This window comes from Cucurbita moschata, unplaced genomic scaffold, assembly GCF_002738365.1.
Source record: "Cucurbita moschata cultivar Rifu unplaced genomic scaffold, Cmos_1.0 Cmo_Scf00003, whole genome shotgun sequence".
NCBI lineage: Eukaryota > Viridiplantae > Streptophyta > Magnoliopsida > Cucurbitales > Cucurbitaceae > Cucurbita > Cucurbita moschata.
In genome coordinates, this window is record NW_019268519.1 from 2917264 (window position 1) to 2943999 (window position 26736).

At 38.1% G+C, this 26736-nt stretch overlaps 6 protein-coding genes across 6 annotated transcripts; 3 read left to right on the forward strand and 3 right to left on the reverse strand.

Annotated features, from left to right (window-relative positions):
* Nucleotides 1-139: 139 nt before the first annotated feature.
* Nucleotides 140-4508, reverse strand: LOC111437702. The gene is made up of 6 exons (XM_023075789.1): nt 4246-4508; nt 4013-4145; nt 3471-3574; nt 2788-2932; nt 2569-2709; nt 140-2360 (listed from the first exon to the last, which is right to left on the reverse strand). The coding sequence occupies exons 1-6, from the start codon at nt 4284-4286 to the stop codon at nt 543-545; spliced, it is 2382 nt and encodes a 793-aa protein (XP_022931557.1). The 5' UTR covers nt 4287-4508; the 3' UTR covers nt 140-542.
* A 2907-nt stretch (nt 4509-7415) lies between these two features.
* LOC111441100 lies at nt 7416-9099 on the reverse strand. Its single transcript, XM_023078024.1, has 2 exons — nt 8702-9099; nt 7416-7884 (listed from the first exon to the last, which is right to left on the reverse strand). The coding sequence occupies exons 1-2, from the start codon at nt 8942-8944 to the stop codon at nt 7699-7701; spliced, it is 429 nt and encodes a 142-aa protein (XP_022933792.1). The 5' UTR covers nt 8945-9099; the 3' UTR covers nt 7416-7698.
* Nucleotides 9100-9636: 537 nt separating this feature from the next.
* Nucleotides 9637-13896, forward strand: LOC111441074 (kinesin-like protein KIN-13B). Its single transcript, XM_023077983.1, has 12 exons — nt 9637-10019; nt 10095-10286; nt 10578-10730; nt 11110-11217; nt 11302-11379; nt 11460-11541; nt 11739-11898; nt 11969-12271; nt 12411-12629; nt 12704-13163; nt 13247-13312; nt 13409-13896. Exons 1-12 carry the CDS (start codon nt 9894-9896, stop codon nt 13586-13588), a joined length of 2127 nt encoding a protein of 708 aa, XP_022933751.1. The 5' UTR covers nt 9637-9893; the 3' UTR covers nt 13589-13896.
* An 871-nt stretch (nt 13897-14767) lies between these two features.
* On the forward strand, nt 14768-16098 carry LOC111440859 (heat stress transcription factor C-1-like). Its single transcript, XM_023077677.1, has 2 exons — nt 14768-15218; nt 15293-16098. The coding sequence occupies exons 1-2, from the start codon at nt 15000-15002 to the stop codon at nt 15947-15949; spliced, it is 876 nt and encodes a 291-aa protein (XP_022933445.1). The 5' UTR covers nt 14768-14999; the 3' UTR covers nt 15950-16098.
* A 2223-nt stretch (nt 16099-18321) lies between these two features.
* Nucleotides 18322-20393, forward strand: LOC111440935 (indole-3-pyruvate monooxygenase YUCCA6-like). Its single transcript, XM_023077768.1, has 4 exons — nt 18322-19077; nt 19304-19552; nt 19633-19755; nt 20068-20393. The coding sequence occupies exons 1-4, from the start codon at nt 18376-18378 to the stop codon at nt 20263-20265; spliced, it is 1272 nt and encodes a 423-aa protein (XP_022933536.1). The 5' UTR covers nt 18322-18375; the 3' UTR covers nt 20266-20393.
* Nucleotides 20394-23700: 3307 nt separating this feature from the next.
* On the reverse strand, nt 23701-24691 carry LOC111440909. The gene has a single exon (XM_023077740.1). It carries the CDS (start codon nt 24421-24423, stop codon nt 23869-23871), a length of 555 nt encoding a protein of 184 aa, XP_022933508.1. The 5' UTR covers nt 24424-24691; the 3' UTR covers nt 23701-23868.
* Nucleotides 24692-26736: the final 2045 nt, after the last annotated feature.

Consider the following 26736-nt stretch of genomic DNA (forward strand, 5'->3'; position numbering starts at 1 on the left):
GAAAAATGGTCAAATGTCAATGTCTCAATGATGTTGTTACGTTCAATCTTTAAAAGAAAACCAAAATGTCTGCAAGAATATAAAGTTTGGTCCCATAATGTTAAGACATGAAAGACGCGATAGGGATGTGTACAGGACACAGGAGCAAGATGGTTTTTTAAATAAAGAATAAGACACTTGTTCCCTTTGAATGAATGGGATACACAGGGAAACCTAAAAAGTATGAAGCACAAGCTAGCAATCTCATCACGAAAATGGGGTCGATCTACATTTGGCTATCAACATCGGTATCATTTGAAATTTGAGGTTGTACAATCGCTATTACGGGTTAACAGTATACTTCTTAAAAAACTAGTGATGACCATCGTATGTGAGATTCGACAGGATGCAGCAGCCCCCACATACACGTAAGGGCTATACACAAATGTTCGTGTGAGAGGCAACCCAAAAGAGAAGACACACTTGGAATGCTTGATTATGGGCGCATCACCAGTTCACAGGCGATCTCATCTCAGAGGATATGTAGTGTATAATGAAACTGTTTACCCTCCTCTCAAGGCTGCAAATCGAGCAGCCAAATCATCATAGTCGGGCAACTTCGGATGGACGTGTTTAGCTTCACTTGATCGATCTGGTTGAAAGGAAGCAGCCCGAGTATATACTTTTGTTGCTTCTGATGGACCCAGATGATGTTCACGAGGTACCGAAACTGATCGTGCTGGTGGAGGAACTGTATCTGCCTGCATATTAGCCCCATCTCTGCTTATTTTATTTGAAGGGCACTTGGCAGGAGCAAGATGAATTTTAGGCTTCCTTCTCGTCTTTTCTGGTTCAAATGTTGCGGGTTTCTTACTGTAATGTATCAAAAGGTTGTCCATTATCCTTTCTTCTTCATCCTTTTCATTATCCTCTTCATCAACCAACAGCTGCAAGCCTCGTTTATCATCTCTTCTCCTTCTCGAATTCTTTCTCACCGTTCGAATGTCCTCAACATTGTCATCAACTGAATGACTGGACCGTGGCTTATGGTGCCTTCTTCGCACTGATTTTGGTTTTGGCAGAGCATCAGGGGGTATTCTAGCACCAAAGACATGATCCATCTCACCATCCCGATTACGTGTCTTCATAGGACTAGCAACCTGCCTCTCATGGTCAGAATGGCGTGGTTCTAACTGGATTACATCTGCAACCATTTCCGATTTGACATGTTTCTGAAGATCTGTCGAGATGCAATTGTTGTCATGGCCTGTACGGGATAATTCCAATTGGCCCCTATCCTTATTATCCTTCCTTCTAGAGTTGACTTTTACATATGGAGGGAGGGTACTGTTGTAGCTGGATTTCAAATTATGATGTTTATCCTCCTCAGTATGAGTACTACCAAATATTGATTCTTTAACATCACTCTTAAATGGCAATCCTCTTCCATTGTGTGCAGTATGATTATTACCAGATGATGGCTCTTTGATGTCACTCTTCGAGTGCAATCCTGCACCACTCAGAGCAACACCTGTATTATTGTAAGGCGAAGACTTCAAGTAATTTGCACCTGCCCGTTCTCTGCCAATATGCACAACAGGTCCATCACCTGCATCTCCCAACACTTCACTCGAAGAACTGCCTATTGTACCAGTAGTCCTGAAGGCAGAGCCTCTCATTACGTTTCTAGTTTCATGCTTAGTAATAGGAGCAGAACCTGGATTATGGTAGGGTGAAGAGTTCAAGTAATCAGGACCAGTCCGTTCTCTGCCATTATGCACAAATGGTCCTTCTTCAGCATTTCCTAATACTTCACTCGAAGAGGAACTTCCCATTCTACCAGTCCTGTGGCTAGAACTCATTGTCCCATTTCCACCTTCATGCTTATTGACTGTGGAACCTTTAACTCCATAATGATTTATGTGGCCATCAAATTTCAAGTTTGCCTCTTTTTTTTCATGTACTCTCTTCTCGTGTCCATTATGCACAAATTGTCCTTCTTCAGCATTTCCTAATACTTCACTCGAAGAGGAACTGCCCATTCTACCAGTCCTGGGGCTAGAATTCACTGTCCCATTTCTACCTTCATGCTTATTGACTGTAGAACCTTTAACTCCGTAATGATTTATGCGGCCATCAAATGTCAAGTTCGCCTCTTCTTTTTCATGTACTCTCTTCTCGTGTCCATTTCCTGGTAATTCTTGCCTAGATTGAAACTTCAATTCTTTTCCTCCTGAAATGGTACTATCAGGGGGATTGACGAATCTGTGCCTGCCATTTGCATACTCAAAACTTTCTTTGTTTGATGCATCATCCTTACCCACCCTAAGATCAATTTCCTTAGCACGGGAAGGACTTTTTTCTACTGCTTTAGGTAGGCCCTGAAAAAGTCAGAGACGAGAAGTTCAAATGTAGGCAAAAATCTAATTATTTCCCATTGCAACTTGAGAATTATAATATATGACAGCTAAACTGGTGAAGACCAAAGGCACCACTCAACTGAAAATTTTAGGAAACTGGAAATTAAAACTTTCAATCTCGTTTCTTACATGCTGGGAAATAGTAGTAAGATAAGGGGATGAAGTGCACCTGAGCGTTGGCTGGGGGAGTGGACATTCTCTTCTCAAAACCCGCAGAATCCCACTTGATTGAAAATTCCAATGCTATGTCTTGCAATAACTGAACCCTGTTCTCCAATGTGGACGGCTTGGAAGCTAAATTTTCAACAAACTACAGAAAAAGTATTAGTAATTAGTCTCTTCAATAAGAAAGATTCAGGAAACCTGAAGTCGGTAGTTGAGGCATTACCTTTTGGTTCTTCAAATGTTCCAAAGAAGTCCCAAATCTCTCCTGAAAAATTTGCCTGAGATCACGCAATTCTGGCAAATCCGAAAATCTAGCAGCGGCGAACATGAGAGATGCAATAGCCTCACGACATTCCTCAGGGCATTCCCTGTGAAGATGATGAACAGAGGGAATCAGATTATCCAATATAAAACCAGAAGCCAAATTTCTATGATGATATAATTTTTCCTATCTAAAAACTATAAAAGCAACACTGGTAAAACGACATGAAGTGTTTTTTGAATGATCGGAAGGTATCTTCCCAGCTAATAAGATGTCCAACAAGATTTAACCAACTCCAGAAATCAATTAAAATCAACCTACCATTCATCCATGGCTCAAGTTCATCATGCATGCCAGACACCTCAAATTAACATGTCATCTCTAAATCAATAAAGCGCAATAAATTTTACGGTTTGATAGAAAAGCACAACATACAGAGTGGGAAAGAAAAAAGAATGGTGTATATCATACCAGTATCTAAGGACCAGAAAATCTAAGGGGAAAAATAAAAAAGCCAGCTCTGAAATTTGAAAAGAATGCATGTAATGACATACACTAATATGTGCACTAAAATTGAATCAAATCGTGTACCCTTAGCTCCCAATTCTTCTGTATTAACACAACACATAAGCATGATTCAATACCTCTGCTTTTGCATGATCGGAAGATGCTTCAGCACAGTATCACATGATTGCTCCACGAAATCATAACAGGAAAAAATTGTCAACTCAACTAGAAGCCCCTCAGCCTGTTGTCCACCGCAAGATCAAAAAAAAAGAAAACATCAGTTTCTTAAAGCCAATCACTAGCTGAATACCACAATAGTTATCATAATAATCAGAGAAAATATAGAAAGGGGAAGCCCGGTGTGGGAGGAGAAAAAGAGATAGAAGTCCCCACTAATCAACAAAGGTTCTAATTTCTAAATCAAAGACCCAAAATGGAATTGAAAATTGTTGGAAATAGATATGGTTTGCAGACGTAAATTTACACTTGGACAACACTACAAAAATAGTACATTTAAAAAAAAAAAATAAAAAAAAAAAACCCTGCCCTTCATACACTGACTTGTTTGTCCTCGAACCCTAAGAACATCAAATCATTTTTCAATTCAACCAAATGATCAGAAGGAAATAATCATTTCACACAAAAATTGAAATGCAGGAAAAAAAAAAAAACAAAGTACCCTTCCATAAGCATTAATGTCCAGCCCGTTTGTGAGCAGATCAGCAATATCTTTCTTCAGAAATTTCAGAGTCGCTTTCTTCTTCCTCCGTATCATATCGATCCGACTTTTGGTCAATTTAATCAGGGATTTGCTACAAATATCAAGAAACAAAAACATCCGTCCTTTAAGCTCCAAAAAATAAAAAAGGAAAATCCATAACAAAGATATGAAAAACAGATCGGATTAAATACCATTTGGATGTAAATCCCCGGCCGAGAATCCCATCCAACATCTTTCGGTCCTGAATTCCCTTACAGTCTTCAAGCAATAAACCTCAGGCCCCAAATACCAGAGGAGTCATCACCAAAACTCAGAGAGAGAGAGAGAGAGGGAGAGAGAGAGAGAGAGAGAAAAGAGATGGGAAAAGAAAGAGAGAGATCGAAGCTGGGCAAGACGAGAGAGACGACGAAGCTATCAAAAACTCCACTGTCACAGAAAAGGTAATCTTCCTAAAGCCACTCGAGTGAGCCGTTCAGTTGTTCAATTCTCTTTCTCAAAACACAAATTACCCATTTACAAAAATACCCTCACCTTTGTCACAAAAGTCACAACCCCTCACTAATCCGCATTATAACGTTGGAAGGGCATTTTCGGAGTTCAAATCCTCTTCTTCGACCCACCGTAAGAATCGGCGAGTGAAGACGAGAGAGAGATTGTGGGCGTTGGATGAGATGACTTTCTCGTTTGGGTAGTGAGTATTGATGCTTCAAAAACGGGCCGATGATTTAACACAAATTTTAAAATTTTATTGGATAAAAAAAATAAAAAATAAATTATTAAGTGAAGAGAGACAAAAGCTCGGCTTCGTGGGCTTGTTTTAAGCGCTAGGTTTGGTAAGCCACCGCAGAACTAACGACCGTTATAACGGGAGTTGATTGACGACATTTTGAAACTGTTTTTATTCCCCTTCCTTTTTTGACGTCGTTTTGAAACTGAAATTGGAGAAGTGTATTTATCTTTGTAATTTAAAGCTCTTCTTATCGTTTTCTACACGTTTTCCTCAAATAATGGCATTTCAAGTGTACATACAAATGCTTGCATTATTGGTAGTGTAATAAATTTGATACAATCAAATAAGTTTTGTGTCAACCCACATTTTTGTATCAACCCGCTCCATGTTGACCTACCAGTAATAGGCCGACTTATCTGTAATAGGCCAATTAGAGGGGCAACACAATTTTGTGTGTAATCGATCAGTTCACCGCTTGTAGATATTGTAAGTTTTGGTCCTTACATATCACCATTCGTCTTACAGTTTTAAAACGCATCTATTAGAAAGAGGTTTCATCGATTTGGGAGGAAGGAGAAAGCAGATTTGGCTACCCTTAACACATTTGAATTCCAACATGCCATTTACTTAAACCAACAAACAGAAGTTTAAAACAAGAGAAATGGGTTGATTCAGAGGTCTATTGGGCAGGGCAATGCTCATAGAATAGTAGAAATAAATTTAATTTTAAGTCCAAGAGTGGAAGACAGAAAGGGTGGAGCATGCGTGGCCGCGTCAGCATAAACAGCTCACCAACCGCAAATTTTATCCGATAAATGATTGGAAATTGTTCCCTTCCCAAACAAATCAAATAATACTATTAGACTTTGCAACACATAAAATAAAGATTCTGAAAGTTCGTGTTAACGTCAGTGTCGTCATATGGCATAACTACGAAGCTTTTGGTCATCCAGTCTGAGCACCACCCCCACCACATTATATGGTTTAGACTTTTTAAAAAGGATTTAAAGAACCTTTGAAATGAAAATTGGTTAGAATCTTAAATAAAAAATTAGAATCAGAGTCATGACTTTTCATCTAATGTTCTAACAAAAGGGATGATTTTTTAAAACAAAATGGCTTTAGAATTTAGCCAAAGAGAAAAGGAAAGAAGAGACTACTTTGTCTGGTGGAAATGGATTCAACAGAACACAGCACAGGCTTTTTGATTTCACAATATTCATCTCGTCTATACACACTAAGGGACAACCCAAACATGCGCGTGACTAAACATCATCAAACGATTGAAAGAAAAAAGACTGATAAAAAAGTATACAAGTACTAAGATCAATTAACCAGTGAATTCGGTTGATTAGACATGCGTTGAAGAAGGGGAATTGGGGGAGTGGACACAGCACTAAGAAATTATGAACAAGAAAGAAGCATTTACCTAATGACAACAGTGAAAGCAAGAAACATAATATCATTTTATTGCAATTTTCAGTCCCAAGCAAAGTAGTTTTTGAGAAATAACCTTCAAAATAGTGCTCCAATGGCATCAGAAAGGCCGGATGTCGAGGGGGAAAATTCATGAAATGGGTCGCTGAAAAAGATGTGCCCTTATCATCATCTTCTTCTTTCTTCACCAAAAGCACTTCAAAAAGTTGACGAGAAAATGGAATAGGTAGTTTTCGCGGTCAAGAAGTTCATGACGAACCAATCTCTCCGAAACCATATGCTGAGGGAGAACGTCACTGTAAAAAAGCAAGGTTGAGACAGAGGCTACAGGCTGGACAATTAGCGATAGCAGCAGCCTTACCAGTGACCTGAACAGAAATGGAGTAAGATTCTGCAGCCGAAAAAAAAAGGAGAAGGTTGTTTAATACTACCTGACAGTTGAGGACATAAAAAGAAACTAACCCAACTATTGAATATCAGATACCTACGTTCTGTTGTCATCAGAAAAGGAGATTGAAGAATCAAGAAAGATGAAGAAAGATTGTGAAGTTAAAGTTGATAGTACATACCATGAGTTGAATAAGAGAGGAAGCCAAAGCAGATGCTCTGCCGATGGATGATCCTTCAAATAGAGAGAAAGCGAGAAAGGAAGCACCTGAAAGAAGCTGCAAATCATCAACTGCTGACACTGGGACCTGCGCACTATCAATATTTCTGGCGAGGAATGCAAGTTTGACTTATTTCCAAAAGTAGTTAGTTTGTAACCAACGAATTTTTAAGTACTACTTCTATTATGCATTCTCCAAAGTGAGAACCACTATATACTACATAGATAGTGGTAAGCTACAAAGTCAAAGGCTACATAAATCTAGCCCCAATTGTTAAAATATGATTCAGAGTGCAAGAAGAGTAGATAAGAATACCTGATTCAACTGCCCTTCATCCCTGCTAATACCGACCAGCCTCTAAGAAGAGGAAAGACTGTTCTCTAATGATTAAGAATTGCATTCAGTCATATTCTTGGAAAACAACAAGAAGTTACATTCAAAGTGAAAGAAAAAAAAAAGCCAGTTGTTACAAATTATGCTGGGATTTGTCTGGTTATAACGTGAAACGCTCTTGTGATATCCTGCTGCAGCTTCTAGAGATTTGCTCTTAAACAACACTCAAATATAGAGTTGAACCATACAAGCATGGACTAGAAATCGGAGACAAGGCATATCATTCATGATAATTATTCATAAAATACATTGTCTGAAGTGGGGGATTGAAACTCAAGAGAATAGGAAATCCTAAAAAGATTTTTGATTCAATACAGAATTGCAATATCAGTAGTAGCACTCAAACATGTTTGGGTCAAGGTTGAATATCTCAGCTCATCATCCCCTTAGGATTTCTAATGCTTTCAGCCTATCAAAAAACAAAGTGAAAATGGAAAAGAAGGAAGGAACTCAGGGAATTATTCAAAAGACTACATCTACTGCTTCTCAGGCTCATCAGGATTTTCCTTGTCAGGATTTTCCTCTTCTTCCTCTTTCTTCTCTTCCTCCTCTTCGTCTTCTTCAGGGGGATCGCATGGCAATGGTGGTGGCAATGGTGTTTTCATGGGGCTAAATTGAGGAAAGATGTCTGGTCTACGACCTGGCTTAGGCCTATCCCACTCCTACAACCAAAAAGTCAAGAAGCATTCAACGCGAAGAACACCAGCTATAACCTATCACGCACTTCACATATAAATTAACTTATCAACTAAAACAGGTGAGAACATCAGTAATTCCATATTATAAACTGAAACGACCGCCAAAAAATGCACCCTAACAAATAAATTCATAAAAAATTTATGAACAACATAATGACATGACTTTTAATTTACAAAAGCGTTAAAAGTAGAAATCCCGGAGCAGTACAGGAGACAAATTGAACAAACAGATATCACGCCTCAAATGAATGTCATGAGATCTACTAGAATCCACATACCCAAAACTGTATTTGCCATTTGCCAATATGTTCTTTCAAGCTCAGGTTAACAACTACAGTGCATTAAACATCGATAACCCGAAAAGTATAGTCCATTCTCTCGCAACATATGCGACAATATGAATAAACAAACATTATGATGGTCGATGCCCCTCGTCCTAAGATAGATACAGCCCACTTTATCTAGAGCTCGAGGATGGATACTTCGCAAGGAAAATATAGAAATGACCGAAACTATCAGCAAGATACAATTTGCAGGGAAGACATGGCAGGATAAGTCAAGAATAAGCCTTTTAAACAACCATCGGTGATAAAATTGAACAGTAAATGTATCAAATCCTAGGAAATGCTCCGACTTTCCACCCTAACTAATCCAATAGCCAAGTTACATAAAAACAGAAAGCAGAATCTCCATCCATGGAAAGCAAAAACACAAAAATCCCATGAAAACAAACCGAACAACATCAAACACGCAGGGAAATAAAGGAGAGCGAGAAAGTTACAATCGGGAAATCGAGAGGATTGCGACGAGTAAGTTTCTCTTCCTCCGGGGCCATTCGAACCACCAGCCTCCCCGTTCTCCTTCTCCCAATTATCAAATTAGAATTCGCAATTGGCCTGTTTGGGAAAGAGCATCTGCAGCCACGAACACAGAAACTATGGCTTGTAGATGAGGAGGATACTGGTAGGTAGGCCGCCGACGGCAAAACTAGGGTTTTAGAACTGAACGGGCAAATCGACGCCATGATCTTTCTCTTCCCCTGCAGTGAATCCTCCTCGTCAGGTCGGGACCGAGTGAAAATTGTGGTGGCCGATTCCCCAAAATCAAATAGCCGCCACAAACGCCTCTTGTTTTCTTCTCCCGAAAATCAAATAGCCGCCAACTCAATTACCCATTACAATTACCAAATAATCAAACTCTGAATTATTTTACTGCTTCATTTACCATTAAAATTAAAACACATGTAGATTTGTCTTCACTTATGTCTCCCTTTTCATCTTCTTTTCCTTTTTTACTTTTTTATTACGTATATGTATATATATAAATTCTATTATCGACATTATTGCAACAATCATATTCATATATTAATTTAATTTCACCATAGTTTTCATTATAATGTTACACTCTCAATTTCATTATCAATTAATTTTGTTTATCTCTAAAGTTAATATTTTACTAATAAGAGCGTGGGTAGCCAAAGTGAGCATAAACTAGATACTTAAAGTTAAAACCTCTAATTTCGTGGTTAATTAATGATACTTAAAGTTAAAACCTCTAATTTCGTGGTTAATTAATGATACTTGAAGTTAAAGATTAACCTCCCTAATAACAAAATTTACCATTTTTTATTATGGAAGGTAGCCGCATTTAATAAAATTTTGGAATATTGTTGGGTCCAAAGTTACGAACGGTCTGACCCCGCCATTCGAAACCGCGTGAACTACACTCGCTCGCGCTCTCCATCCTCAACTCTTCTTCTGTCTCTCTACGTGACTGACTATTATTGTACTCTTTCTTTATTCCTCTTCCACTGCTCAGCGCCCACATGCACGCCCCCTCGATCTTCTTACCCTTCTTTTTTCTTCCTTTTCAAACTTTGAATCCCAATTATCGTCGCCTTCTCTGTTTCTTCTCTGTTTTCTTTGTCTCCTTAAGTGTGCTGTTGGGTTGTGGGTTTCGCTGAACACGGGCATATGATGAACGCGGCCGGCAGACAGGTTTCGAGATCTAATCCGGCGGTGCATCACCAACGGCAGTATTCCGATGATGCTATTGATGTTCTCTCTGGAAGATGGGTTTACCCTTCTAATCATTCTCATGTACGGTAAAGCATTATCGATTGTTTGGTTTAGTTGTATGCCCTTTTCTGATTGATTTTTCTTTTGGGGGTTTAGGATTTTGGGTCGAGGGCTTGCAGGGGAATGCAGAGGAGTTTCAATGATCTTGGGTCGGCTGATGCTTTGACGCCTCAGGCTCGGACGCGGTCTTCGAGCATGAGGAAGAATGCGGATGAGATGTTTCTTCCCAGTCATTACAGCCCTGGTTTGCTCGATCTTCATGCTTTCGATACTGAATTGTTACCCGAGGTTGCGCTAGTTTACCCTTTTCTGCTTCGATTTTACATTCTTTTGAATTTCCTTAATATGCGGATACTACCGATGTGCCATTTGTTAGTGCGAGTGTGCTTTTATGGCTTCTTTGATGTTTGGGTCATGGGGTCTTTCCCATTTCTCAAATTATCAGATAGTTGAAGTTTTTCCTCTCTTGTGCTTCCAATTTGATTTCTCTTCGTTCTAATAAAGTTTGTACTAAATAACTTGAGTCTTATGTTTCGTTCTAATAAAGTTTTTACTCCATCATTCACTTCATTTTCTCAGACCACTCACCGTAAAATTCTGGATGAACCCGAGCCATTTTTCGCTGCTAGTATGCTGCCTAATAAGCCTGGAGGTGCATCAGATAACAGTCTTCTCAAAAGCTTTTCAGTTGACAAGGAAAGAACGAACAATGTTGCAAAGATCAAAGTTGTGGTATGTCTCCTCGATGGCATTGTAATATCTCTTTGACTCTCAAATAAGCAATTGCAACGCTGAAGGACATGTTTGGGAGTGAAAATCACTCTCAAACATACCCAAAGTCTTCCTATAAGGCTCTCATCTTCCCTCTCTTGCAGTACCACTCATCTGTATTGAAGACTACTAGTGCCTTCCTTTTATAGTACTTATTTGGCCTCAACGTGATATGAGCTTGGAGAGGGTTCAAGAATTAGTTTTTCTTTTATAAGGCTCTTTGTAACTGAGTTATAATTTTCCTAGTCTTTTGGTGAAAATGCAAAAATATGCTGGCAACATGACCATAGGCAATGAAGGGAGGCTCTTCTAATTGTTTTTATTACTTTCCTCCTTACAGGTGCGCAAGAGACCTCTAAATAAAAAGGAAATGACAAAGAAAGAAGAAGATATAATCACTATTGAGCGAATGTCGAATTCCCTTACGGTTCATGAAAAAAAATATAAAGTAAGTGCAACATGCTATATTTGAATTCCAAGTATGAGAAAGCCACAAAGGGTTTTTTCCCCCTGAAAATTATCCCTTCTGTAGGTAGACTTGACAGAGTACATTGAGAAGCATGAATTTGTCTTTGACGCGGTATTGAATGAAGGCGTTTCTAATGATGAAGTAAGTACAAGACATAGATGAGTAGCATTATGAACATTGAAATCCGTTCGACTTCTAAACATTCTCTCGTGTTGATGCAGGTATACTCAGAAACTGTGGAACCCATAGTTCCTCTTATTTTCAACAGAACAAAGGCAACTTGCTTTGCATATGGGCAAACAGGCAAGTTATCAAATTCGCATGAAATTGTATTCGGATGTGGGAACCATAAGATGCTACGTGCTTATTGAACATTTGTAGAGGGATGTATATGTTTTACCTATTAGATATAGATCAGTTTGTGATGATTTTGACTTAGATGGCTATCTAAAATAGTTCCATAATCTTTTAAAATAGATTACATTGATGTGCTTGTTCAGGTAGTGGAAAAACATATACTATGCAACCTCTTCCTCTAAAGGCGTCCGAAGACATTTTAAGATTAGTGCACCACGTATACCGGAACCAGGGTTTCCAATTATTTGTCAGCTTTTTCGAGATATATGGAGGGAAGCTTTTTGATCTCCTCAACGAAAGGAAGTAAGTTTTGTTGAGATTGTGGAAGAAAATGTTTGAATTCAGTTCATTTTCTGAATATATCATATTTCAGAAAGCTTTTCATGAGGGAAGATGGGAAGCAACAAGTATGCATTGTCGGGTTGCAAGAATACAGAGTGTCTAATGTCGACACGATCAAGGAATTGATTGAGAGAGGAAACGCCGCAAGAAGCACCGGTACGACTGGTGCGAATGAAGAGTCATCTCGATCACATGCTATACTTCAGCTTTGTGTTAAGAGATTAGTTGATAGTTCCGAAACGAAGCCTGCTCGACTTGCAGGAAAGCTGTCTTTCATCGACCTTGCTGGAAGTGAACGTGGTGCAGATACTACAGATAATGATAAACAAACAAGGTCTGAATTTACTTTTCAGAAAACTGGTTGCTATTACATATTGGACCTTATAGTACTTTAAGAAGCAGAAGATATAGAGTTTTCCCGTTTTTTTAATCTCTCTCATGGTGTGATTGACTTGGAAACATTTGTGCTGCAGAATGGAAGGCGCTGAAATTAACAAGAGTTTGCTTGCTCTTAAAGAATGCATTAGAGCTCTTGACAATGATCAGGGTCACATTCCTTTCAGAGGCAGTAAATTAACAGAAGTTCTTAGAGATTCTTTTGTTGGTGATTCACGCACTGTTATGATATCATGTATTTCACCAAGCTCAGGATCATGCGAACACACACTCAACACGCTAAGATATGCTGACAGGTGCGTTATTTTCGGAGACATTACGAAGGTATATCCCATTATTTGTTAAATATGTTTTATGATTGTCCCTTCAGGGTAAAGAGTCTATCTAAAGGGAACAGCACTAGGCGGGATCCTTTAACTTCAAATCTTCGAGAATCAACAGCTTCTTTGTTGTCTTCATCAGTACCCATGGAGCAATCCTTTGAGGATAACAGAACTTATTTACCAAATGACAAGAACAGATTTGGTTGGTCCAAGCAGAATGTAAGGGAAGGTACTCCACCGTTGAATGTCGAACGTATTCCTAGCAACAGGGCAGACATAACTTTGCCTCATCTCAAAAGTCAGCCAAGTTTTCAAGACGACTTCACTCAAGATGATATTGGTTACCCTGAGCAGCAATATGAACAAGAGAAATCATCATGGATGAGCAATAAAATAACTGAAACTCAACAAGTGCCAGGCTTTGTCAACCAGAAGAAAACTCGAAGGGATATACCCGATTTTGAGACCGACTCTCCTTCAGATGATGACCTTGACGCTCTTTTGAAGGTAATAATATTGTGAATATCAAAGCATCAAACGTCCACATAAACCATCCGACTTTAAATGACATCGTACTTTCTTTATAATAGGAAGAAGAAAACCTTGTTACTGCTCATAGGAGACAGGTGGAGCAGACGATCGACATTGTCCGAGAGGTTCACAACATTTTTTCCTTTTTATTGCATACGATATACGCCGCCTTTGGTGGCTCTGCCTGTTTAGACCTTGTGTAATCTTGCCTGCATATACAGGAGATGAACTTGCTTGTTGAAGCTGACCAACCCGGAAGCCATTTAGATGACTACATCCTTAAACTAAATGTAATTCTATCCCAGAAAGCTACAAGCATTTTTCAGCTGCAGACTCAGTTGGCTCAGTTTCAGAAACGCTTGGATGAGTACAATGTTTTGGTGGCACCCTCCAGCAACTGAGCCAGACACCTCCATTGTTTTTCCCCTCCAACTGAGCCAGATCCTGAGGGTGCTGGTCGATCGAACTTGATTAGGCGTGTGGTCGACGAACAACCAAGTTCTTCCCTCAGAGGTGGTTTAAGTTTTCTTGATTGTACAGAAGATATATTTCCTGTTTATAGTGTTTTGTATTCATGGATGTCTGTCTCTCCCTCTGAGCTGCTGCTGCTATTATGAGAGCAACAGACAATCAAGAAGGTAAACACATGATTCTGCTATTATGTTTTGATCATCTCATTCACAATATTACACTAGAAGGTTACACATGATTCTGCAACCTTGGATGGATTTTAGTTGCCGACTTGGCAATTATGAGAGTTGTTAATCAAACTTAGACCTCAACCAAAATAAAGACAAGCTTTTTAATTGTTTAGCCATTGTCTTTAATCACTAACCCAAACAATGAGCCGCTAAATCAATCTGCTTCACCAATAGGATTGCCTCTATCTTTGACTCCATTCTCTTGCATCTCCTAGAACCTGCAAGAACAAACCTTCAAATTTCAACCCAATTTTTTTTTTCCCACAATTAAATTCGTTAATCCTTTGTACGATTAAATTTGTGGATTAAGATAAGATATTATTAACGAATTCAATTTTTGTGTCAAAAAAACGACAAGATCCGTTGACAAATAATTTATTTATTTTGTCTTATAGTTGGTAAGAGTTATTTGTGGAAATAATAATATTTATATGTAGATGTAAATTCAGTTATCGTACACGAAAATTAGTCACGTTGTCGGCAATACATAATTACATATATATATATATATATATATATATATAAAAAAGGAAAGGAAGGCGACAAGGGGTAAAATAAGATCCTGCATAAATGGAAACCCACAATCAAGAGTATTGGAGCACACATAAACCTGCTCCCCAGCTCAAAACACCACTTTACAAAATGCCCCCTACTTTTTCCTTCTTTTCTAAATAATGCCCTCACACGTGTCCACATACCAAGCCACCACGTCTCCCTAAATCCACTCCCCCTCCCAGCGCACGTGTACCTCTGCTGGAATCGTCTCATCTTATTTCAGAACGTCCCTCCCACGCGCCTTCCAATTTTGCCTTTTTATTTTATTTTATTGTTGTTAAATTCCTACATATTTATAAATAAGTTGGATAAATTAAATAAGTGGGGGAAAATATCTTTGTAAATGTAACGGCGTTGGCCAATAGGGTTTAAACACGTGGGCCCACTTCTGTTTCTCTCTCTCCTTTTCCAAAAATATCACATACTGCCACGTTACCTGCCCCCCTCCTCCCCTCTGGCTGCTACAGTACGCGCGTCCATTATTTATTTACAGTGCTCCCTCATCTTTCCAAAAATTCTCCTCCGTCCGCAGCTGCTTCTCTAAAAAGCTTATGGGATGGACGCCAACAACGAGTCTGCGAACGACATTGTCGCCCCTTTTGTTCTGAAGACTTATCAGATGGTCAACGATCCCCTTACCGATACTTTCATTACTTGGGGCTCTGCCAACAACAGCTTCCTCGTCCTCGACCCTCTCCATTTCTCTCACACTCTCTTGCCTGCTTATTTTAAGCATAATAACTTCTCCAGCTTCGTCCGACAGCTCAATACATACGTATGTCATTTCCGATTTCCTTATTTGATTCTCTTTTTTTGCTGTTTTTTGATTGTGGGTTTTGTTTTGAGTAGGGATTTCGGAAGGTAGATCCCGATAGATGGGAATTTGCAAACCAGTGGTTTCTGCGCGACCAATTCCATTTACTCAGAAACATTGTCAGGAGAAAACAGAGTACGAATTCGAGCCTGAGAGAGATGGGGGACGAGGAATTGGTGACTGAGATTGCCAGGCTTAGAAAAGAACAGAAGGTTTTGGAAGAGGAGCTTGAAGGCATGAAAAAACGTCTCGAAACTACAGAGAAACGACCGCAACAAATGATGGCGTTTCTTCATAAAGTGGCGGAAGATCCTGAAATTCTGCCTCGGATGATGCTTCAGAAGGATCGACCCGGCGCTCATATTGGGGATAAGAAACGCCGATTGATGATTTCGTCTTCTTCCTCATCGCCATCCACCACAACGGTGACGACCACGTCCTTGGAAGCAGAGGAAATCGAGGAAGAGGGCAGCTGGCGGCGGAATTTTTCGTCGCCGGAGGTGTCGGGACCGGCGGGATTCTGTAATCACGTGCAGGGTTGGAATTTAGCGGAAGCGGAGGCGGGTGGAATGGATATAAGTAGAAGCAGAAGCGGCGGAGAGATGAAGAATTCGACGGAAATGATGGGAACCGTGGAGGAGAGTAATCCAGCACCGCCTTATCCGTTTTCTCTGTTCGGGTGTGGGTTTTAGTTAATTACTCCGATTTGATTCTCATCATTTCCTTCCTTCCTCGCATTTTATCATCTTTATTTTCTTTTCTTTTATTAATAATTCCTTCCACTTTCATTTCTTCTTTGAATTCTCCCTATACTATACATATATGAAAGAATCAAGAATCATGGCTCTTGTATTTCCCCATCATTTATCTTCGCATTCAAACCTGGTACTGCTACACTAATTCTTTCTTCTAACAATATAAATTCCAGAGATATATAATTATTTCAAACAAAAAATAATAATAATGTGTCACTGCGATAGAAAAAGACAAATAAGGGTCTATTCTGTTAATGTCCTCATGTCTCAGCTTTTTTTTTCTCTTGCTTTCTTGTTCATGGTTGTTTCATAAGTCAAAATAAATATGTTTTTAATTTTGTTTATTTTGTTAATAAAAAAAGAACAATAATGCAGTTGGAAATTAACGTTTGGATAAAAAGAAGGTTGAATTCCATTTTTGTTATTTAATTTTTTTTTAAAAGAAAAGGAAATTAAGGTGTTTTTGGTAAATTGGTCAAAATTCAATGATTGCAATATCAAAAAAATATTTCTCGCCCTATCATATTGCGTAAATTAAATGCAATTCCACACACCCACTTCATTCTATCCTTAAATGTAGTGGGCCACCACTACCCCACCTGAGATGCCACATTTTATTTTTACTGACTCAAATGTTTATTATTCTCAAAATTGCCCATATTTTTATAGCAACAAAAAAAGGAAAAAGAAAAAAGGAAAAAATATGGAAAGTGCCAAGTGGGACTGGGGGAAGGGTCAAATGAATAGAAATTTGGGTCCCACGATACTCGGGTGCCCACGTGGAAGCTTAGACTACGTGTTGGGATTTGAATGGGCAGCAATATGGTGCTCCTCTGTCTCATCATGCTAACCAATAAGGCCCCACCACGTGTCCTTTCTTATCACCCAATAAAAAAAAAAACCATCCCAAATAATGCGGTTCGAACTCCGATGGCCCAACTTGCAATTTTCACAATTACTTCTATACATTTTTATATATAAAAATAATTAATAATTAATAATTACCCATTGTATTATTTGTGTGGTTCTTTTCAAGCAGTGCATCGAATCCAATACGTACCGTACAACCATTTTTATTTTCCTCCTTCATTTAAGCCCTAACCTTTTTGAACACATGGTTGATATAATGACATGTGTTCTAATATTACAAAAAAAAATAATTTCTGTTTTAATTGTAAATAAGTTCAAAACTTTAGAGTAAAAAAAGAGCACATGAGATCATATTAATAGACACAAAACTCATTATAAATAAATAAATAAATAAATACTCTGAGGATCTATTCAAATCAAATGGTATATTTAACATAATAATTAACTATGCTTTTTAAGTTGGAAAAAGTTGGAAAAATTGCAATAACTCTACGACATAATAAATATTATCATTTAAAAAAGTCAACCATGGAGAAAAGAAAAATATAGTTTTGGATAAACCTATTCATACTAATTACATGGAGGAATGAATTTGAAAAGTTTAATGTAGACGAGAAATTATACTAGGGGATGCTTCTATATTGTTCCTAAGATTCATAATGATTATATCTATTGAAAAATAATGGACCACTAACCTTAAAATTCTCTCCAACCAACGCCAATATGTCACATCCATCCTATACTTCAAGTGTTACTATTGTCACGAATAAGTGGTATTAATATCAGTATCAATCAACTAACTAATAAAACAAATTAGATTTGTCAATCGAATCAATCAACGAATAATCAATATATTCACAATTAACAGGTAAATTTTTTTAAAAATAACTTTGTGCATTGACAGTGTATACTAAAATTAAAATTATAAGACCATTTTACCAAATAATCAAACTTAGGCAAGAACAAAGTTGAAATAAAACTCAAATTCAAATGGCTAGGCCCAAAGCTAACAAAGCCCAAGTCCAATAATTGGGCTCAAAAGCCATTATAGCCCAAACTCAGCATGTGGAAACTTCTATAAATGGAACAAACTATAGCTGTTCTATCGCTAATAGATAAACCTCTAGATTTGTTTGTTAAGATATTTGTAAGAGTTGAGTCTACCATTAAAAAAGATATTTGTAGCTAAGTCGGTTACAGATATTGACACTTTGATCCATGTAGTTGTCATTCTCACCGTTTTAAAACGCATCTATGACAAAGATTTTCATACCAAGGATGTTTCAATATCCTCACTAACCAAAGTGGGATTCCAAAGTGGGATCTCATGATATGGAAGACGGAATCTTAAAAATTACAAGTTTGCCACACCCCAAGACCTATATAACAGAACTTCATTTCCAAGCCAATGCATAACTGATCCTAACCGTTTGTTTGTTGTTCCCAATTTGTAAATCAGTTATCTTTCCCGCCCCCTTTTACATTCCTTTTGAATGGACGAGTATTGGAAAGAATTGGAAGGCAAACGAGTGCACGATCCTCTGACCCAAAAACATGGCGACCCTGTTCCACAAATTTGGGTTGGAGGCCCTCTCATAGTAGGCGCAGGACCATCAGGGCTAGCCACCGCTGCATGTCTTAAGCAAAAAGGCATTCAACCTTTGATCCTCGAAAGAGCCCAATGCATAGCTTCCTTGTGGCAGTTCAAAACCTACGACCGCCTGCGCTTGCATCTCCCAAAGCAATTTTGTGAGCTACCACTCATGCCTTTCCCCTCTCATTTCCCAACTTACCCAACCAACCAACAATTCTTGGCCTATTTGAGAGGCTATGCCAATTACTTTGAGTTGAACCCTGTGTTCAACACCACCGTGACAAGCGCAGAGTGGGACGAGCGATGTGGGCTTTGGAGGGTCAAGGCTGTTGGTGAAGGGAAATTGGTTAAAGAGACGGTTGTTGAGTATTTTTGCAAATGCTTGATTGTGGCTACCGGTGAAAATGCTGAACAAATTGTTCCTCAAATTGAAGGGTTGGAGGAATTTGAGGGCCCCGTTATTCATACTAGCTCTTACAAAACAGGTGGAGCGTTTGGCGGGAAGAAAGTTTTGGTCATTGGATGTGGGAATTCCGGTATGGAAGTTTGTCTCGATCTTTGTGACTTCAACGCTTCCCCTCATCTCGTGGCTCGCAATTCAGTAAGCAAATGTCCAATTACAAAATGTTAGGAATCTCCCCTGTCTATAATGGTCGAAATATGTTGAAACAAATAACTGAACTAGAAAGAAGTTGCTTCAATTATTTGTTTTAACATCTTTCGATCTTGGGTTATTTATAACATAAAATGGGTTCGTGCATTGCTTTTCATTACGGTCATTGGGAAAACTTTTTGACATTTTGTTTTTGTTGTTGTTGTTCTTGCAGGTGCACATTCTACCTCATGAGATGCTGGGAAGATCAACTTTTGGATTGTCCATGAGCTTGCTCAGATGGCTCCCCTTGCGTTTAGTGGATCAAATTCTTCTTATTCTTTCACGTTTCATACTCGGAGATACTGCCAGGTTGGGGCTGAGCCGCCCAAAACTTGGCCCTCTGCAGCTCAAGAATATGTCTGGAAAGACGCCTGTTTTAGATGTTGGGACCTTTGCAAAAATCAAAACCGGCAAAATTAAGGTTTGTTTTGGTTTGGTTTGTTCATTAATTCTCAATGATTTCTTTTAAATGTATTGACGTGGTTTTTACTTGGTGTTTAGGTCTGTCCAGGAGTGACCAGACTTAGCCGCCGTGCCGCTGAGTTCGTCGACGGCAGTGTCGAAAACTTTGATGCCGTCATTTTGGCCACTGGTTACAAAAGTAACGTGCCCTCCTGGCTAAAGGTGCATATCCTCCTCTTTAAAGTTGAGTACTTTTCATTCATTGATATTTTGAGTATAAACTCTCGTGGCTTTACTTAAAACTTCTCCGAAAGGCCTCATGGCAATGGCGTAGATGTATTATTTACTTATGAACTGATGATCATTCTCTAAATTAGTCAACATGGGACTCCCTTCCAACCATCCTCAACAAATATACTCTCAAAATTCAAAGATTTGAGTGTTAAATCTCGGGATTCTTAGTTTACATTGCAGTGAGAAAGATTAAGAAGATGCATAATTAGAAACTAAAAAAAGGGTATGCCATATTTGCAGGAAAGCAATATGTTTAGTGAGAAAGATGGGATGCCAAGGAAGGAAATTTCAAATGGATGGAAAGGAGAATGTGGATTATATGCGGTTGGGTTCACAAAGAGAGGGCTGCTTGGGGTTTCAATGGATGCCACAAGAATATCAGAAGATATTGAGCTTTTCTGGAAAGCTGATCAATCACAAATCCAAACCCACCGTTAAAAGGAACCCCTTTTGAGCTTACCAACACTAAAGTTCTGCACTTTCGTTCTTGCTTTTGCCACAAATTGCGCCGTTGTACCACCAAAAATCTAAAGAAGACAATATCTGCTATTAGTGGGTTTGGCTGTTTGAACCTCGGATTAAAAATATCTGATTGATCACTCAAATCATCATATATTTCATTCTATGGACCATACACATGACATTAATGAAGGTTTGGGAGACGTTTAGAATTTTGAAGAAATTGGAAGCGACTGTAGAACAACCCCATAAATGAGCATAATACTCAAAACTCATAATTGGCTATTGAATGGAATGATAGAGAGGTTTATGAATATGAAGTAAGGTATATTGAGGGACCATTTATGAGTGGTGACCTTATTTTGATGAAAGCAACCAGATAATGAAAAGGGTATAACAAAGAAAGAGGGAAGAAGGGAGAAATGAAGCTGCAAAAACGTCCCTTCAAGATTAGGTTTGAAAATGTTAAATGTTAGTACCCTTTTCTTCACCCTTATCACTTCCCATTTCCCCATCCTTATCATTAGCTCGGACCACTGTTCATTTTCACCACCGTTTACACACTCTCCCACCATCCCCACAAACTTCATCAACTTTAATGAACCAGGGAATGAGACTCAAAACTCTTTATGGATTGTTTTGACAATGGGGACTAATTTTGATCGCTTCAATAGTTGAAAATCGATACGTTGAAATGTTAGCGATGAGAGTGTGGGAGCTGGAGTAAGGGAGATGAGAGTAGAGAGTTAGGTGTGGAGATGGGGACGTGAGATCCCACGTCGGTTCTTGGGAGGGGAACAAAACATTTCTTATAAGTATTTGAAAACTTTTTCCTAGCAGACGCGTTTTAAAAGTGTGAGACTGATGACCATACGTAACCGGCCAAAATGGACAATATTTGTTAGCGGGGACTTTGACTGTTACAAATGGTATCCGAGCAAGGCACCGGACGGTGTGAAAGCGAGGACGCTGGTCTCCAACTGAGTGGATTGTGAGATCCCACATCAGTTAGAGAGAAGAACAAAGTATTTCTTATAAAAGTTTGAAAACCTCTCCTCTCCTCTCCTAATGCATTTTAAAAGTGTGAGACATAAAAACACGTACTATCTGTTAGCAGTGTGAGACATAAAAACACATATTATCTGTTAGCAGTGAGTCCCATCTTTGTAAGAGAGAGGAATGTGTGATTGGATTTGAGAAGATTTGGTGGGCTTTATTCCGACCGAATGGAGATGATGAGAACACAAATAGAATCTTTATTGGCTTCATAATAATACATACTCTCTGAGAGAAAGAGGGATGAAAGGGTTTGCAGGAACGGGTGGCCTACTAATAATTGTATTTGGTCCATAAAACATCCCATATTACCATATTTCTAAGTTAAAAAGATGGAAGCAAGCAAGGCAGTTGGGAGAAAGGGACCATATTTCACGTGAAAAGATTACATGACATGGCGCAGCCCTTTCCCTCACCACCATGCTCTTCACTTCCATTTTGGACCATTCCATATCCTTGTTCCTGCCTCTCCTCCTACGCCTTTTAATACTCAACTGCTCCTTTTTGGTATTCTATATCTTTCACCAGTAGGCCATTTTCCATAAGTTAAAGGACGCTATGTTTAACCACTATGGTGTCATTACTTTCACGCCCACACACCATTCAATTCTATTCCCCCAGCCCCAATAATATCATATTGTACGGATTGGCACCATCATTTGTATTCCCTCCGCACACATCCCACACCCGAATACATGTGAAGTGGGGTTTAAATTCTTGACATCTTAATCTTGACGTGACAAACAAAAATAAGGGAGAGACTAGCGCTTTGTTTCTCTTACTTCACTTAGTACTATCTTCGTTTGTTTAGCATTTCATTGTTAATTCTCACATCTTTTTCTAACAGTCTAAGCTCGTAGCGACTAGATATTGTTCTATTTGGCATTCATTTGCAGGCTTCCTCTCAAGGTTTTAAGACGAGTTTTAAAAACATGGAGGGGAAGCACGAAAGAGAAAGCCCAAAGAGAACAGCATCTGTAACGGTGGGCGAAGAATGTTACAAAGGATTGTGAGATCTCGCATCGATTGGAGAGAGGATGAGTGCCAATGAGGATGCTTGACTCCAAGGGGTAGATTGTGAGATCTCACATTGATTGGAGAGGAGAACAGAATATTTTTTTTTACAAGCGTGTGAAAATCTTTTACTCGTAGACACGTTTTAAAAGCGTTGAGGGGAAGCAAAAAAAAAAAAAAAATAGAAAGAGAACAATATCGGTAGATTTAGACGGTTACAGTTGCTTCTCAAACTCTTCTTTTTATCCTAAATTTCTTCCATTGATTTCATTTTTATTTATATTCCATTGAATTATTTGTTTTTCTCCAAATACTTGATTGCTTAAAAAATAAATGGATATGTACGTGAGTATAGTCGTTTCACTATCAAACTTTTTCCACCCTAACTCATTTGGTTGGTAACTTGTACCTCAATATAACAAGTGATCGTGCTTTCATTGTGGATCAGGTGTCACTGAAATGTTGTAATAAAGAAGAGGTGGACATATCAGGTTGAATAGTATCCAATAGTTATTAAAAGACAGCCAAATTAAATACTTTTTCAATCACTTTTTTTAACACTAAAAGTTTAGATTTCGAACATACATTTGAAAGAAAGAAAGAAAGAAAGGGAAGGATGGAGGTGGGTTTATGTAGTATTGATATATGTGGGTGTTAATAGGGCATAGCTTTATATGAAGAGGGTGGTGAAAAGGGCAAGACATGCATGCAGGCGTGTGAGAAAGAAGACGACCACAAATCCTTCATATACACCACAGGCTGATGACACCGACTCTTCATACTCGCACTAACTTGATTACCAAATAAAGGGCTGGGCCGAGAGCATTGGAGCTGCCAATGGATCGCTATTTACACCAAAACCCCAAGCCCAATACTAATCCTTGATGCTCTTGAAATGATTGATCATAGATTTGGTCCATCCAGCTCTTCCAAAATTCCCCCAACGAATCCCTTTTTAAATGCTTTTCTTCCTACAGACACCCTTTTGGATCTCCTTTTTACTCTCATCGGATTCCACCATCCTTTTGGTCAAATTTTAATAAGAACCCATTATTATTTCCATTCAAAAGAAAAAAAAAACAAGGGTTGTTCATTATGATTTGGATAATCAAAATCCAAATACTTGATTACCAAACACTTTTTTTAAAAAGAAAACTATTGTGTAAGACATTAGTGACTTAGAATCCAAGGCTTTATGCCCTTAATTTGGGTAGTTTCTTAGAAAAAGAAACGCAAATTAGCATCCATTTCAACATCCGGATTAGGCGCCGACAGCCACCTTGATTTCCACAAAACCCCAAAAAAGTAATTGTCTTTTGTACTCATTTGAAGCAAAAACGACAGTCAAACTCAAAAACGATTATTCCTTCATAAACATTCAAATCAAACTACGTTACACACACAACTCTATCATTAAATTTATGAACTCAGATGAATTATAATAAACACTGAATCAAAATTCCAAATGACACCCATTAAAATATGGTCTACCAGAAATCCGAGGACCAAAATTCAAATTTTGTTCTGTTGAGAAGACGAGGAGTTAGAACAGAATTCAGCGAACATGTCCATGAAGAATGTGTCCACAATTTCGAGGTATGTTGGACAAGTGAGGCGAGAGTAGTAATGAAGGATCTCTTCAATATCCAAACTATGATGCACATTTCTCGCGTCTAATTTCTCCAACTCTTTGATTTTCTTGGCAACCAAACACACTCTCCTCTCATCGTACTCGTACAACCTACTACTCCTCTTCGACCTCGATTCCCTGTTTTCTTGGGTTTTCCTTTGATGGGTCGCTCCAATTTTGATGCTCTGTTCATTTTTTTCAACTCTGTCCATCTGGGTCTTGTCGATCGTCTTCGAAAAATGAACTGCATTGTTGCCATTACTCTTCGTAAAGCTTCCATTTTGGACCTCGTCCTTAGCCATTTCGGGGCCGGCGGTGAAGGGCGGCGGCGGCGCCTTGGGTAGGCGATGGTAGGTGTTGGAGAAGAAAGATTTGAAGTTACATAAGGTTTTTTGGAAGAATTTTTTGGTGGTGGAAATGGAGGGTAGTAGGAACATTGAGGGGGGTTGTTTTGGTGAGTGAGCGATCCAGTTGAATTGTGTTATGTGGACAGAGGAAGAAGAAGAAGGAGGAGGAGAAGACAATAAATATAAGAGGGGGTTTGGAGTTGGTCATTATGATCCCTCGTTGAAGATTTCTTCATAGAGTAAAGAAAGCCAGAGGAGCCCACCGCCATGGATCACTGTTTTCTTCTCTAATAAATCTAAATTTTCGCCTATACTTTTAATTCCATGGATTCACAACAACTACGACTCTACTTTATGTTTCTCCGAAAGATCTAGTATCAATAAAGATGTATTCTTGGCTTATAAACTCATACCTATCCTTTCTCTTTAGTTCCCCAAAAGTGGGAGTCTTAAATTATATCTAATAATATCATATTTTTACACGAATTTTGTTTTTTTTTTGTTTTGGTTGAACGTTAGATATTGACTGTGTTGTGTTGTTTGGTCTTTTGTTCTCCAATTTCAAGAAATTGATAAAGGGAAGATTTGATCCAAAGGGACTGTTTGTGTTTCTCTAAAGCTGTCCCTGGTTGGTGCATTTAGCCTTTTTAGGAGGAACATAGGAGCGGGTAGTTGTCCCTTAAAAATCACTTCTTTTCTCTCTATATTTCAAAATTAAACCTAAATCAATGTAAGAATCACCATAAGCTCCTTAATTTAAGATATATTTTTTTAAAAAAAAACATGTTTTAAACGATGGAAATTAAAATTGTAACAAGTTTAAATTTAGAATAAAAATGGATAAATTTAAGGGTATTTATTGTAATAAAAAATGAATGGAGATTGAAACATTATCCATATAATTAGGAAGTGTGTGTAATTATAAGTTTAAATTGAAATGTGGTTTGTTATGATAATTTGATATGATGCATCCAAAATGGGAGATTATGAGTTGAAATTTAGAATTTGAATAATTATTCATAATAAAGTACGAAAGCAAGTTATTACTTTTCAATGGGTTTGTTTGTGTATTCATTTGGCATTTGGGACAACAAAGCAATTCCGCTAATCACGCCATCAAAATTCAACATTTTCCTTACTCATTCTTCTTTATTATTAATTAATTAACGAGGTTAATCCCAACCTTTAATTTTATTTTTAAAATATCAAATTCAATGGTTTATTAAATAATAAATCCAGTCCGACTCAATTATAATTTTTTTTGGATGGAGTCCATTTAAGTTGCTCGGGTCTATTATAAAATGTTTATTTATTTTTAAACATTTAATTAACTTTTATCATTCAATTTAAATATAAATTTTAAAAATTTATTAAAATAATTAAAAAATTAGAATCTAATTCAATTATATGAATACAACTCAAATCTTATCTATTAACTTGGATAATTAATTCAACCCATAAAATTTTCGTTATTCGAACATAATTCAAATCCTACCATATACACCAAATTCATCTAACACATTATATTTATATATACTATTTATTGAAAATATATTAAAATGCCTAAGTATAAGGAGTTGATTGGAGGAGGGGAAGCCTCCACCTTCCCTTTCTCATTCTTCCTTTTATACTAGGCCTACATTATTTACGAGAACGACGCTTGGATGATCGGTATATAGATAAGTGATTCTATCGCTATTGGTATTGAGTAGTTGATTGATCTTTGAAAAGTTAAAACATGTTTAAAAAGTACTCGAGATTGTAATAGTCTAGGCCCATGACGAATGCAACAATTCATCTATTTGGAATCAGCATTCTTATTGGTACATTGTACGGTGTTTGCTTCTAATACCATTGTAACAGTTTAAGTGCATTACTAGTAAATATTGCCTGCTTGACCCGTTACGTATTGTCATCGGTCACACGGTTTTAAAATATGTTTACAAGAAAGAGATTTCCATAAGTAGGGTAGAGGGCAGGTAGAGGGTTGTATTTAGTGTGGGCCAAAAAGTAGAATGTAAGCAGAAGAGTGATCGGGGCGTCAGAGACACCTGAAAACGAAGAAGAAGAAGAAGAAGAAGAAGAAGAAGGGTGATGCAGAAGAGTGATTAATGATCCGTTGACACAGACATTGATGATGATTCATCAATAATGGGTTTCCTTAGCTTTGTTTTGTATGAACCAAAAAGGGGAGCTCAGCCCTGGACCTGTGCTGTAAAAGCCCATCACACCAGACGTTGGAGCACAAAACACAGGCTCAAAACCCCACGGCTTACCACACACCATTTATTCACCAAACACACCCAATTCCTTTTTAGCCCACTCTTTCTCCTTGCCTCTCTGCCCCTTCCTTTATAATCTTCCAAAAGTTTTCCTTTTTTTTTTTTTTTTTTTTAAAAAAAA

Excerpts from the sequence above, each read along its gene's own strand:
- LOC111441074 (XM_023077983.1), top strand. The coding sequence starts at position 9,894 with ATGATGAACGCGGCCGGCAGACAGGTTTCGAGATCTAATCCGGCGGTG. Across the intron at positions 10,287-10,577 it reads ATACTGAATTGTTACCCGAG|ACCACTCACCGTAAAATTCT; the intron begins GTTGCGCTAGTT and ends TCATTTTCTCAG. Across the intron at positions 11,899-11,968 it reads GATCTCCTCAACGAAAGGAA|AAAGCTTTTCATGAGGGAAG; the intron begins GTAAGTTTTGTT and ends ATCATATTTCAG.
- LOC111440909 (XM_023077740.1), bottom strand. The coding sequence starts at position 24,423 with ATGTTCCTACTACCCTCCATTTCCACCACCAAAAAATTCTTCCAAAAA.
- LOC111440859 (XM_023077677.1), top strand. The coding sequence starts at position 15,000 with ATGGACGCCAACAACGAGTCTGCGAACGACATTGTCGCCCCTTTTGTT. Across the intron at positions 15,219-15,292 it reads TCCGACAGCTCAATACATAC|GGATTTCGGAAGGTAGATCC; the intron begins GTATGTCATTTC and ends TGTTTTGAGTAG.
- LOC111441100 (XM_023078024.1), bottom strand. The coding sequence starts at position 8,944 with ATGGCGTCGATTTGCCCGTTCAGTTCTAAAACCCTAGTTTTGCCGTCG. Across the intron at positions 7,885-8,701 it reads ATCCTCTCGATTTCCCGATT|GAGTGGGATAGGCCTAAGCC; the intron begins GTAACTTTCTCG and ends TTTTGGTTGTAG.
- LOC111440935 (XM_023077768.1), top strand. The coding sequence starts at position 18,376 with ATGGACGAGTATTGGAAAGAATTGGAAGGCAAACGAGTGCACGATCCT. Across the intron at positions 19,553-19,632 it reads TCAAAACCGGCAAAATTAAG|GTCTGTCCAGGAGTGACCAG; the intron begins GTTTGTTTTGGT and ends CTTGGTGTTTAG. Across the intron at positions 19,756-20,067 it reads ACGTGCCCTCCTGGCTAAAG|GAAAGCAATATGTTTAGTGA; the intron begins GTGCATATCCTC and ends CCATATTTGCAG.
- LOC111437702 (XM_023075789.1), bottom strand. The coding sequence starts at position 4,286 with ATGTTGGATGGGATTCTCGGCCGGGGATTTACATCCAAATG. Across the intron at positions 2,710-2,787 it reads AACATTTGAAGAACCAAAAG|TTTGTTGAAAATTTAGCTTC; the intron begins GTAATGCCTCAA and ends CTTTTTCTGTAG. Across the intron at positions 2,361-2,568 it reads CTCCCCCAGCCAACGCTCAG|GGCCTACCTAAAGCAGTAGA; the intron begins GTGCACTTCATC and ends TGACTTTTTCAG.